This window comes from Nicotiana sylvestris, chromosome 11 (genome assembly GCF_000393655.2).
Source record: "Nicotiana sylvestris chromosome 11, ASM39365v2, whole genome shotgun sequence".
Lineage (NCBI taxonomy): Eukaryota > Viridiplantae > Streptophyta > Magnoliopsida > Solanales > Solanaceae > Nicotiana > Nicotiana sylvestris.
In genome coordinates, this window is record NC_091067.1 from 109,887,317 (window position 1) to 109,900,573 (window position 13,257).

The following is a 13,257-nucleotide window of genomic DNA, read 5'->3' on the forward strand; positions in this document are numbered from 1 at the left end:
GTCATATAGGAAACTATATTACCCTTAATATTTAAGGTTTGATTTAATTACATTTAGTATACCTAATTACCAATTCTATATCATAAGGTGTTTTAACTGTACATTAATTGTACCTTATATCACTCCTAAATTAATGGTACCGTATATTCCTCCATATCTCCACCCCCCACCCACCCCCTCCACCCCCACATTTCTCTCTCCTAAACCCACAACCTCACCTACGTATCACGACACGCACACGATTCTAGTCATTATTCCCTCTGCTAAAACCAGAAAAACAAAGGTAACCATCTACCATTAACGTCCAAAATCAAGGTTTTTCTTCGACAAAACCAGTCAAAATTGAAGTCAAATCTTCAATTTCGTTCATACACACATTTACCTTTAGCTTCAAAATTTCTCAATGAAGAAGAACAAAGCTTTAAAACACAGCCCTAAAAAAGATCTAGAATCAGATGTACCTTCTTTCGATTTGGGTGTATTATCACCACATTCACCCCAAAAGCAAGGGAAATCTGCACATGCAATTGTAGCTATGAAGTATAGTGTTTCTCTGAGTCAAATCAGGGCTGAAGCTAGAACTAAACAAAGACATGATTTCGATGTTGGAGAATCTTCGAGGCCAATCAAACAAGCGGATAGGAAACGAAAAGGGATAGTTCTAGATGATGATTTTGTAGAAGATGTGCCTATCAGTAAACCTGGAAAGAAAGTTAAGGTGGCTCCCAGTTCAAAAACTCCCAAAAAGAAGAAAAATTCAAAAAACAAAAAACCTAGTGTTAAAACTCCTAAAAATGTTCGAAATCACTCATTGGTGGAGGTAAGAATTTTTTAATTTCTTCACTACTTATTTCGCCTGTTTTAGTTGTTAAAAATCTACATAATCTGTGGTTTTTTTTATTTGTAGATTTTTGTAGAAATGTTGTATATAAATTGCATATGTATCTATATTTTTAAGCAATGAAATTATGTGATATTATTTGTCTTAATTTTGTAGTTTAATTGTAGATTTGTTGATCTATTTAATATTGTTGTTATATTGTATATTTTTGGAGTTATTTTGTAGAAACATACAAATGTATCAGTGCTTTTTAATTACTGTATTAATGTTAGATTACATTTGTTGAATTTTGCAGAATGGACATTTTTTTGCATCTCATAATGTTGATTATGGGATGCTTAGATTCCAGACATTATGTGACCTTAGCATTCCTAGCCAAATTAAAGCGCTTGTGTCCAAATGGTTTGAAGTTGTTCAAGAAGACATGCTTTGGTTATTTACTGTCATTTCCCAATTTATGCATGCAAAATCAAGCTATTCATCTTCTTATGAAGTATGAATTGAAATCATCCGATGCTTCCTATTTTATAGCTGAGTTAAAAGGTGAGAGGTTAAAGTTTGGATTGAGAGAGTTTGCAGTAATAACTGGTCTTGGATGTCATACTGAGGTGACAGACTTTGGTTACACTCCTAGTTATGTCAGTAAGATAATGAGCAGTTACTTTCCAAACAAGATAAAAGTGGAGAAGACATACCTAAAACATATAGTAATCACCAAAAGCTGGATCAATGATGAGGATGCAGTCAAGTTATGTATTCTATATCTCATAGAATACTTCATTTGTCCTTCAGAGAGATACCATATTGGGTTGGTAGATCATTTTAGGTTTTATTTGGTTGAATCCGGTCAGTACGAGTCATTTCCATGGGGTGTTCAGTCTTACAGACAGTTGATTGAATCTGTTAGGCACAGGCTAAATCCTTTCGTTCATTCTTATCTCATTCAAGGATTCCCACTAGCCATGAAAGTATGGTTGTATAAGTGTTGCTCCTCCGTCAACATTGATATAGCTACAAAGATTTCTAATTCAACCCCTCGCATACTAAACTGGTCAGCTGCTAAGGGTCAGATTTGGTTAGCTGCAATTGAAGACAAAATGATCAAGCCTGAATGGATGAAGGTAAATGGTCTTTATTTATGATAATACAATTTATCTACAAAATATCTATATTTTGTATACATATTCTGCCTTAAACAAGCTAATTTATCTTTTTCATCATTCAGTTCACCAACATAAATGAATCACCTGAAGAGCTTTCAGTGATGTCTTTGCCTGATAAAGTTGAGTACACAATTGAATAGGTTTAACATGTTTCTGAGAATCCAAAAGTTGATGCTCCTCCATTGGAACCCAAAGAATCAATTGGAAAAGAGGAAAAGGAGTTTATTCTTCGTAAAATAAAAAAGTTAAAAAGAGGTGTTGAGAAGGAAACATGTAGTCCTAAAAAGCATTCTGATTTTTATATAATAGTGTATTTGTTTTTTAATACATATTTCTGAAGGTAACTATGTATTTTTTATTTATTATGTAGGTCGATGAAAAGCTTGAAAATTTTAGGAAAGATGTATTTGAAGAACTAGGTAGCCTTCGAGACCTAATAAAGGATTCAGTCAAGACTGTTTTGCATGTGATAAACAATCTAAATGATCAAGTTGATGCAAAGGTAACATTTGATTCTTAATCATATTAGCAAAACTATTTATGTCACCTCTAAAATATATATCCTAACCAATATAAAACTTACAGTTTGATGTGAGTTCAACAAAAAATACTGACCAACCAAAAGACAAGAACAATCAACAATTTCAGTTCAATAGTGGTGAAACAATGCAGGTCAGCCCCAGCAAAATAGGTATCTATAATATATCTCCAGTATATCTACAATTACATACAAAATATCTACAAATTATCTACAAAATAACTACAATTTGTCTACATTATATATATACACAACATATACAATTAAATCCAGCTTATTTACACAGCAATACAGATTTATTTAGATATTATGACACACCTTCATATCTTCATAAGTTGTCAAGCCAATACTATCCAGTATTATTTAACATTTTTAATTAAAAAAACAGAACATGTTGAATGTGCACATGGTGAAGAAAATCATCCAGCACATATTGATTTATATACACATTTTGAAGGGGTTGTTGATGAAGAGAATGAAGGTTTGAAATTGTTTTCAGAGATATTTTCTTTTTGTTTCAACTTTTTTACCATTCTATTAAGTTAAATATACATGGTGTTTCAGAGAGGGAAGATATGCATGCACAATCTCTAATTCACGGAGTGACAGTAGCAGCTCAAACAGAACAGCAGAATCTGAAGGATGACAATGTAGGTAAAGAGGCAGAGTATGTGAATGTAGGTGATTCAGAAGAATCCGGAGGTGAGAAGAAGGAGTTACGCTTGATGATTTCGAGCTGCCTGATAACTTCTCCCAGTTGGTTAAGTTCGGCGAGCCTATACAAGATGAAACAACACTCGTGCATCAAGGTAGAACAAGGCAGCCGAGAAAGCATGCCCGATCACCATTTCTCCCTTTATACAGTTCTGGTGGCAGCACCTCGGTTGGACCTCAAATATTTCACTTCAAGCACCCGTTTACTAGTGTTATTGGTCAAAATATAGACCCTGAGTTGTTGGATCAATTCCACAAGTGGTTATACAACGGTACCGACACAGGTCCAAAGAGGTTAGGTTGCACAATTTGACACTTTTATTCCAGTATTCATCTTTTATACATCCACTTCATTCAACAATTATATTTTAATTTCTATTTGTTTATATAGGAGGAAGGCTCCGTATTCTATAAAGGACAACCAATTTAAGCCATGGTTGGATCTTGGAGTTGAAAAGGTTGACAAGAAGGAGTGGTTCTTTTCCCTTGCACACCCAGGACAAGTCCTTAATGACTCGGTAAGATTCAATGTATTTAATTTGTAAATATTTTGTAGATAAATTGTAGATAGTTTGTATTCTGAATGAATAGATGCTTTATATTTCTGATTGTAGATGTATTGTAGTTATTTATAGTTTTGTGTAGAATATTTTGAGATAACATGTAAACTAAAAGCAATTTGTTTTTGTTGCAGCACATTAATATTATAATGTATTACTTGAGAAAAAGAGGCAAGTATGGCCTCCACAACAACACCAGATTTACTACAACAGATTGTGTGTTCAAGACTAGGATTGATCAGATTTATGAAAAGTTCAAAAATTCTCCTCAAGAAAAGAAGTTTTCTGTTGTCAAACCCCAGGATGTTGTAGCAGAATATATATTGGGGTATAGACTACTCGCAAATGTCGCATGGGATGAAGTTGATTATGTCATCATGCCCGTCAATATTGTAGAAAAATTCCATTGGGTGTTGGTTGTTTTTGACATTGCAGAAAGGTGTTTTTATGCGTATGATTCTATGGTCTCTTCACACAATCACTCTATTGTTGAATCTTGTGTCGACAAGTTTTCTATTATTATCCCTTTGTATTTGTCATGCACCGGGTTTTATGGGAAGCGTAAAGACATCAACTTCAAGAATACAAAAGCATACATTGAGAAACATGTTACCGACCCTCTTAACATTCGGTGGATCGTCGGAGAGATACCACAGCAAAAAGAAGAATCACTGTAACAAAAATCTTCTTTCTTTCTTTATATTTAACCCTTTTTCTGATGGTTTGGTAAATATTGACATTTTTTTATCTTTTGCAGTGATTGTGGTGTATTCTTGCTGCCTTTGCAGAGTGTGTTAGTATTGGAGAATTGTGAGCACGTGATTTTTGCCCTATATATAAATTATTCCCAAAATTCAAATAAAACAGTTTCTTTATTACTTTACAATTTTTGTGAATTTCTGTGTCATTTTCTGGTAATTGTTGCATTTTTATCTGTGCATTCTAATTCATATGAAACATACAGAAATACATTTGCATCTAGGTTTTAATTTCATATTTTAGTATTAATTAGAGGTTAATTTGTTTTAGAACAAAATATGAAGAAAATAACAAAAATAGTTCATTTTTGCATTTTTAATTGTTTAATTATGAATTCGTCACGAAATAGATTTTAAACAATTTTAGGAGTTAATTAGTTTAACTTTGAAATATATTAGGACTCTATTTTACTTTTTGCATTTTTATAAAATCAGAAAAAATACAAAAATACATAATGAAATACAAAAATAGATAAAAGAAATAAAGAGAATACAAATAAAAAGGGAGAAGTGGACTGTTACAATGAAGTGGGCCGTTCAATTCATTTCTTCAGCCCAATTACACATCCGAAATGACCCAGCCCAGTAGCCTCTACCCGGTCCGCCCCTTTACATAACTAAAACGACGTCGTTTGGCGTCGATCAATCCGGGCCGTCGAGGTTAATCAATCCAACGGACGAGAAGCTTGGGTCGTTTAGTATATTAATGTCAAAACGTTACCCCCCCCTACCTCGCCTCTCAGAACTCACCCCTACCCAAACCCTAGAGACGCCGCCTCTATACGCTCCGTCATGTTCGCCGGCGACGACGACGGTAACCACTCCGTTCCCACCCAAAATAACACCACTTGTTCCCCTTCTCCTCCTCTTCACAAATCCACCCTCTGTTTCCTTCGAATCCCACCCCATCTCGTCAAATATTGGATCGAAGCTTTTCCGGTCATGACTCAAAGTAGCCCAAACACCACCAAACTTACACCATAGGACCATCACAACCTCCTCTATCAAAACCCCAAGGTCCTGACCCTCGAACGTGGCCGGAACTGTTCGAATATTAGTTTAAACTTTTCCGGCCAAAACCCTAGTTGCACCAAATTACCCCAAATTGATACCACATGGTCCCTGGGCTTCCCTCTTGAAGAATCTGCGGTCAATAGCACCCAATTCCCACTGGAGATGATCGAATTTGGACTCGGAGAGTTGGCCGGATTTTTTTTTAGTGAGTTTCCGTTTATTTTTAATGTTTAACTGTTGCTTAATTTTGTTTGGTTTTATGTGTGATTGGTGCATGTTTTTAGTTGTTTAATTAAATGAAGTTCAATTACCGTGTAGTTCCGATTAACAGTTTAGCTTGGCATCAATTTGTTTCTATTTGTTATTATTAGTGATAGATGTGTAGGTTAATACTTAGGTTAGTTTCCATCTTTGCTAACACTGAGTCGATTTTTATTTTACTTAGTTTAAATGTTCAGCTAATTGGTTTAATTGTTAAGTAATAGTTTTAATTAGTTCAAACTGATTGGTTTAGTCTAATTTCCTTTTGTAATCTGTTTCTTGTCCCTTTAGATTTTTAGTTTAATTCTGTTCCAAACCTGTGTTAAAATTGTTTAGATTAATGTCTTGTTAGTTTAATCAAGTTTCAAGTGTTCTTCAATTCAGTGTTTATTAGTTTGAGGTTCAATCCCTTTTAATTAGTCTCAGTTTAGGTGATTGGGTATAGTTGTTAGAAGTTTAATTAGGGCCAGTAATTTCAGGGGGCTTTCAGGGGTAGTTTAGGCATGGAAAAGGGTTGTTTTGTTAAGAATACTAATTTCAAAACCAAAATAAGGGTAGTATAGGTATTCTATAGGTAGAAGAACACCCTAGGGCCTTCTAGAATGGGGCCTTGGTGTAAGTTTCAGCTTTTTAGCAGTAGTAACTTGAGTAACAAGTTAGGAAATGAGGGTGTTAACTTGCATAATAAGTTAAAAAACAAAGGGACTAAACTGAAAATGCACAGGGACTAAGAGAAAAACTGAAAATCTGTGCTCACTTCTGTGTTGCCTATAAAAGACATCACAAATGCTTTGTTTAGGGGGTTCTTTTTTTCAGCCAGCTAGTTTCCCCAAAGCTCTTTCTCACTAGTTTTTCAAATCTGAAATAGAAAATTTCAAATTTCAAAACCAAAAACAACAAAAACTAAAAAATCAAAAAAAAATCTATTGTTCCACTGAAATTGGAAGTTGATTTCAGCTTCTGTTTACTGATTCACATTCTGCAATTGCTATCTTTACTTGTTGAAGTGTAGAGGTTCATTTCGAGTTGAAATTAGTGTTCTAAGTCTAGTTTGGGTGTTTTTGCTGGCTGTCTATGCATTGGTGTTCATTTCTGGGTTGGTTTGCTGCTGTATGGAGTTGATCTGTGGGTTTTCTGTTTGGTTTGAACATTTCTAGGTCGTTTGATCTTATATCTGGGCTGCTGTTGATTCCTGCTTGCCTATTACTACTGCTTGAACTGCTGAATGTCAGTTTGATTACCTGTTGCTGATCTCTTCTCTTCCTTTTCTATTCTGCTTCCAGGTATTCATCTCCACTTTGAGTGATGCATAGATTCAGATTGAATGAAGCCTAATTGAGGAGAATTTGAAGTGCAAATGCTCACTACTGCTTTAGCTCCCTTTCCTATATTCGTTCTGGATGTTTAAATCATGTTAGATTGAACAAGTAGAACTTGTTTAAATCGGCATAATATAGACTGTAATTAGGACTTTAAAATTACTTGGACTGTTATTTTGAATTTTTAGTTTGTAGTAATTGTTGAGATGTGTAATCGTATATAATTGCATCATTTGAAGTAGAAGGTTGTAGTATTATAGCACATAATGGGACTGTCGTATAACAAAATTGTCAAGTAGAGTCGAGTGTAGCTTAGATTCGTATGAATTTGTTTTATTTCGTTGGTGTTATCTCAACCCAGTATGAAATTCGAAATAGGTATCAATCAAGTACAAATCTGATTAGGTATTATGTCATAACTTTGTTAATTCACTAGCACATCCAGGTAGTAGTAGTAGTAGAGGTTATTAAATCTAATAAATACGTGATTAAGCTATGTTTGTGATAGCCTCCGTGTAATTTGATTTGTGTGTGCATCTCAGTAGCCCCAAAACGTGGAAAAGGTCAAAAGGGCTTAGGATTGAACTGGTATTAGTTTAATAGTCCATTGTTGGACCGCGTGGGCTGCGATGGATTACACAAATGGCCTAGACCTCATGCATGTAGCAAACATGTCAAGGCAGTTTGGCCCAACTCGTTTCTGGACAAATATTGAGGTCTCAACACCTTTAAAGGCTTGGGTTAATTGAAAATCACAAATTCAAAAGCACTGGGTCTTAAATAAGGCTCACTAATTAGGACCTCTGTTTTGTTATTGGAAAACAAAGTATATATAGAAAATCATCGTCACTTTTAGGCTTGTCCTTTAAAATAGTAAATGAGACGAGCCTCGCCAAATAAAACTACAAGTTGCGGGGCCCTCGATAATTGGTTATATTAAAATACTTAGAATTCGGGATGGGCCGTTTAGCGAATTTCACGGCCTTCCCAAAAAATAACAATGCGTTAGCCACTTTAGGCGCGATTTTAATAAAATTACATTCCTAAACTCGGGTGTGCATTTCATGTGACCCAAATCAAATCCCAAAACGTTGAATAAAATGTGTTTAGGATTGCGGGTGCATTTCATGTGACGCGATCCAAAGACACGTTTTAAACGGCGTTCAACTTTCTTTAATTTGAATAAAAAGCGTTTAAAAGTTAAAATCGGCACATAGGTTCATCATGTAATAAAATCATATAAATAAGCTAAATGCGACAGTTGAGCGACCGTGCTAGAACCACGGAACTCGGGAATGCCTAACACCTTCTCTCGGGTTAACAGAATTCCTTACTCGAATTTCTGGTTCGCGGACTGTTAACAGAGTCATATGTTCCTCGGTTCGGGATTCAACCGGTGACTTGGGACACCATTAATCTCCCAAGTGGCGACTCTGAATCTTAATAATAAATCCCGTTCCGATTTTCCTTTAATTGGAAAAACTCCTTATATGCCCCTTTCGGGATGTGTAAAAAGGGAGGTGTGACAAGAATTATCAATTCCGACAGAAGACCTTTCTGATATTGACCAATACCGTAGACGCTATGGAGCGCTACTTTGGGACTATGCTAGAAAGAAGCAGGAGATTGGGGCAGTTAGTGATAGTGAGGTGACAGGCAAATTGGCAAAGAGGAAAGGTGCACCAGCTTTGAATGAGAAAACAAGAGTTCAGAGGAAGAAGAAGTAGTTGTAATGCTTGGAATGGAACATGTATTACAATTGTGTAGTTGATGCTAGTTTATAAGATAGATGGTAGACAAGTTTTTGAACAATTTATTATGTTTTAATTGTAGCAGACTTGTGCTACAATTATAGTAGCCTTTGTTTCTTTTTTTCTTATCCAGTATAGTAGAACAAATGGTAACAGTTTGTTGGGTTTATATTCACTTGTTGAATATGTACAGTACTTGATCTTCATTATTTTTAGCATTTAAATCCTTTGCAACTAAAACTTTATACAGTTATTCTGATCTATATTATTTTCACCATAAAGATTCTTTCTACCTGAATTTTAATCTATATATTATGTCAGCTACAGATATTGTAGTTTTTTGTTGTTATATTTGTAGAATATTGTAACAGTGTGTTTTGTTTCTTTTATACTCATTTTTTCAATATAAACAATACTTCATCTACAATATTTTAAGTTTTTAACTACTTTCCTACAGATTTATAATATATATATACTCTGTAAATTCCAGATAATGTATTTTTTGTATTTTTATTGTAGATAAACTGCAAAAACACATTAACAACTATGTAAAGGATTTCATATATAGTAAAAAAGTTATAGATTATATATATAGAAAACATTCATAAACAAATCAATCTATGAAGTATTATCTCAATATAGAAACATCCTAACTAACTACATTATGATCTTAAAAAAACAATGTTACACATCAAAATCTGTTATCCAGAACTAACTAACAAATTTTATGAAATATTATGTTAACTACATAAAATTTTATTTCATTTTGGGTACATTTTTGGAAGATCTTTTGTTATGCCCTTCTCCTCCGCAGTTGCCGCATGAAACCTTGTACTTCTTTGAATTTATTTCATCATATATTTTGTATCTTTCTTTTTGAGGTCTTCCTGGCTGTCTTTTCCCTCTTTTAGGTGGATTTACTATTTCTTCAGTTATATGTTGTGGCACATTCCATTTGCTCTCATCAGGCAGCAGATTTACTGGTATTTCATACGTACGCAAGAGGTTTGCCCTTGTGTAATAAGGAGAACAATATTCTTCAAAAGACTCATCCCTTTGTCTTAAAGCAGCCAAAGCATGTGGACAAGGTAGTTCATCAAGCTGGAATTTCCCACAACTACATTTCGTATTTTAAAGACAAATAATATAGCGCCTCACACCATCTATTACTGTATGGATGTAGTCTGTTGAAGCCCTCACCTACGAGTACATTACAAACAAAAAAACAATTCATATATGGTTAAAATCAAGCTATATACAAAATATCTACAAAATATCTACATTGTGTTGTTTATGAATTTGATTCAATAAATAATCAGATCTTACTTTAAGTTTGTGCGACAATGTTCTGTGGTCATCTAACTCTTTGTTCAATTTGTATCCAAGGTATGTGAATGTACCCTTTGCTTTCAATAATTTTTCTCTCATCCAAAGTTCAAGAAGGGTCCTCATATACTCTAATAGTTCTACTATTGGCAGCTCTCTTGCATATTTTGTTACAGCATTCAACGACTTTGTAATGTGTGATGTCATAGTCCAAGTTCTGTTCACCGTAGCATGTACTCGAGACCATCTATGATATCCAATATCGTATAAGTATGCTTTAACACGGAGGTTAATCTCCTCAATCTTTGACATCCTTTCATTAAATTAATCAAGTGTGTATGGCCGCGCCGTGGCAAAGTATAATTCACTTAGCTTAAGATGTCCCTTCTTGAACTTTGCCCGTATATTTGTCCAAATATGCCACATGCAAGAATAATGTGGTATGCCGGGATAAACAATAGATGTTGCCTTCAAGATACTCTCATTCCGATCCGAAACAACACACATATTTGGTCTTTCACCATATGCGAGCTTGAATTGCTCAAAAAACCACTTCCATGATGTGTCATTCTCTGAATCAACAACAACATATGCCAATGGTAATATGGTACCTACATTATGTGGCAAGAAGCAATTAATTGGATGCAGTAAAAATGCAGAAGAAGACATATATATACAAAGTACAACTACTCTACAATATATATCTGCAATATATCTACAATTAATCTGCAAGTACTACAAAAAAACATACAAGCTACAATATTTCTTCAAATAAAACTTTAGTACCTGTTGCATCCATTGTACTGGTTGTTAGCATTATTCCCATGTATGCTGACTTTAAAAAGGTCCCATCAACTAATACAACTGGCCTACAATATTCCCAACCACTGATTGACGTACAAATCGCAACAAATACATACAAGAAGCAGTCATCGTCTGTCTTCTTTAATTTAACTACAGACCCCGGATAAGTCTTCTCTAGAATATACAAATAACTAGGCAATTTGTTGTAGGAGTCAGCAGGATGACCTCTCAAAAACTGTAAAGCCTTTTCCTTTGCTCTCCAGGCTTGCATGTAGGTTAGATTCACGCCGTGTTCAGACAACATGTCAAATTGAATGTCTTTTGGGGTGTAAATTGTCTTAGGATCAGAATATTTTGGAATAACCATGCTACCAACTACCATGGCAGTAGGTTTGCGTTGTATGAATGTATTGTCCATTAAAGAGCATGTGTGTTGGTTATCGAAATTTCTGACCTTGAACATTGCAGAATCATTTATGCTAGTTGCCTTGAAGTGCCATGTACAGTTTTCACCAACACATATCAGCCAGTAGCTACAAAATAAATACATTTTTAAACAATGGGTTAAAATTTAGATTTAAAAAAAACCTGTTGTAGCTTAAACAATCACATTATACAATATAAATACAACATAACTACAATTCAACTACAATTCTGTTAAACATTATCACAAGGATTACTGAAGAACTAAAAAATTACAAATAAACTACAAAATTAGAAAAATAATAATCTTTGACTATTCATATGTTCATACCTTCTAGCACTAGATCTTTTAACCCTGAATTGGAACTTGTGCATGATAGAATAGTGTTTCATTGCAGTTGCAATTGTTTCCTTGTCTTGGTATACTTGTCCTACTTCAATAGAACTTGGTGTACTATCTGTTATTATTATACTTTCATATTCCTCTATAACGGAAGATGTTGGCATAACAAGTAACTTTAGTATTCCAGACGAACCTGCATGAAAATAAATATAAATATTGTTATTACCAGTTTGTAGAAAATTTGTAGAAAGGTTGAAATTCAGTATTTCATATTCATTTTTCAATTTTTTTGTAGTTTTAATGTAGAATAAATGTAGAAATTTTGTAGATATTACAGAAATCCATACTGATATATATATGTAGTTTATTTGTAGATAAAATGTAAATAATTTGTAGTTCATTTACAAATTACCAGAATTTCATAGAAAAATAACATCACACACCTGCAGTTGTGTTCTCATTTGTGATACTCAATTCCATATTGAAATCGTGAACAGTTATTCATAGAGGATATGATCCTAAGTTTTTGTTTTCTCTTTTCGTCTCTATGTATACACGAACACCCATATCGTTCCTAATTTCCATTGGAGGACAATGCTCGTTGATAATGTATTTTGATTTCTATAATTTTTTCCGATGTATCAATCATTAATTGATGCGCTATTGTAGAAATCAATAGACTGTAACTCGCATCGTCATCGACTACAATGCCATCGACCTCGAATTCTCTAAATCGACCAAAACTATCCCAAATCCCATTCGATTGTAGCATAATTGGTATTTTCGCCATAACTGCTTTTGTTGCAGAAGAATTGTAGAAGATTTTGTCGATTTTGATTTGTGAAATCAGAGAAAAAGTTGAAACAGAGTCTATCTCTAAAACAGAGTACGAAAATTTTGTAATGAAGTCGACGATAGTTATTACTGTGCGTGATTTGCGTTGTGAAAGATCTGGAAAATATTAAATTCCCCTTTTTAGCGCGCCTAAATAAGGAATCCTACAGCTACAATGATTCCTTATTTAATGCATTGTATATATTATGTAGAAATACTATTAGCATGAAGGGTAATATGTAAACTATGAACATATTTGGTAATATAGTTTCCTATATGGTATAGGAACGAAAATTTTCCTTATAAAAAAGGTAGACCCATGATTTTATATTTGACGAGTTCAACCTTTACATTCTAATTACCACGAACCCACTACACTTTGAAAATTATAGATTTATAATTATAATTTTTTTTCAATTTTAGTAATTTTCGTATATGTATCTATACTCCTTATAAAAATATTAAGATTAGTTGAACCCAATGACTATATACTACCTCGTCCGCTACTACTAATCTTAACAAGGACATTCTATATAATTATATAATTTAACGATAATGACAGCAGGAGAATAGGAATTTTAATATGTCAAACTTGGTACCTCGGAGAA

General features: G+C 33.9%; 3 protein-coding genes across 3 annotated transcripts; 1 reads left to right on the forward strand and 2 right to left on the reverse strand.

The window, feature by feature from the left end:
- Positions 1-403: 403 nt before the first annotated feature.
- LOC138881468 (uncharacterized) lies at positions 404-8,895 on the forward strand. Its single transcript, XM_070161696.1, has 13 exons — positions 404-820; positions 908-924; positions 1,137-1,962; positions 2,067-2,123; positions 2,375-2,506; positions 2,590-2,695; positions 2,931-3,023; positions 3,107-3,244; positions 3,487-3,550; positions 3,648-3,774; positions 3,951-4,489; positions 4,574-4,609; positions 8,748-8,895. Exons 1-13 carry the CDS (start codon positions 404-406, stop codon positions 8,893-8,895), a joined length of 2,700 nt encoding a protein of 899 aa, XP_070017797.1.
- A 715-nt stretch (positions 8,896-9,610) lies between these two features.
- On the reverse strand, positions 9,611-10,557 carry LOC138881469 (uncharacterized). Its single transcript, XM_070161697.1, has 3 exons — positions 10,246-10,557; positions 9,748-10,020; positions 9,611-9,634 (listed from the first exon to the last, which is right to left on the reverse strand). The coding sequence occupies exons 1-3, from the start codon at positions 10,555-10,557 to the stop codon at positions 9,611-9,613; spliced, it is 609 nt and encodes a 202-aa protein (XP_070017798.1).
- A 12-nt stretch (positions 10,558-10,569) lies between these two features.
- On the reverse strand, positions 10,570-12,295 carry LOC138881470 (uncharacterized). The gene is made up of 5 exons (XM_070161698.1): positions 12,259-12,295; positions 11,804-12,008; positions 11,689-11,703; positions 11,032-11,582; positions 10,570-10,856 (listed from the first exon to the last, which is right to left on the reverse strand). The coding sequence occupies exons 1-5, from the start codon at positions 12,293-12,295 to the stop codon at positions 10,570-10,572; spliced, it is 1,095 nt and encodes a 364-aa protein (XP_070017799.1).
- Between the last annotated feature and the right edge of the window lie 962 nt (positions 12,296-13,257).

Excerpts from the sequence above, each read along its gene's own strand:
- LOC138881468 (XM_070161696.1), top strand. The coding sequence starts at position 404 with ATGAAGAAGAACAAAGCTTTAAAACACAGCCCTAAAAAAGATCTAGAA. Across the intron at positions 2,124-2,374 it reads TGATGTCTTTGCCTGATAAA|GTCGATGAAAAGCTTGAAAA; the intron begins GTTGAGTACACA and ends TTTATTATGTAG. Across the intron at positions 2,696-2,930 it reads GGTCAGCCCCAGCAAAATAG|AACATGTTGAATGTGCACAT; the intron begins GTATCTATAATA and ends TTAAAAAAACAG.
- LOC138881469 (XM_070161697.1), bottom strand. The coding sequence starts at position 10,557 with ATGTCAAAGATTGAGGAGATTAACCTCCGTGTTAAAGCATACTTATAC. Across the intron at positions 10,021-10,245 it reads CATTGTCGCACAAACTTAAA|CTTGATGAACTACCTTGTCC; the intron begins GTAAGATCTGAT and ends GGGAAATTCCAG. Across the intron at positions 9,635-9,747 it reads TAAATTCAAAGAAGTACAAG|TTAGTTCTGGATAACAGATT; the intron begins GTTTCATGCGGC and ends AAAATTTGTTAG.
- LOC138881470 (XM_070161698.1), bottom strand. The coding sequence starts at position 12,295 with ATGGAATTGAGTATCACAAATGAGAACACAACTGCAG. Across the intron at positions 12,009-12,258 it reads AAATGAGAACACAACTGCAG|GTTCGTCTGGAATACTAAAG; the intron begins GTGTGTGATGTT and ends ATTTTCATGCAG. Across the intron at positions 10,857-11,031 it reads CAGTACAATGGATGCAACAG|GTACCATATTACCATTGGCA; the intron begins GTACTAAAGTTT and ends CACATAATGTAG.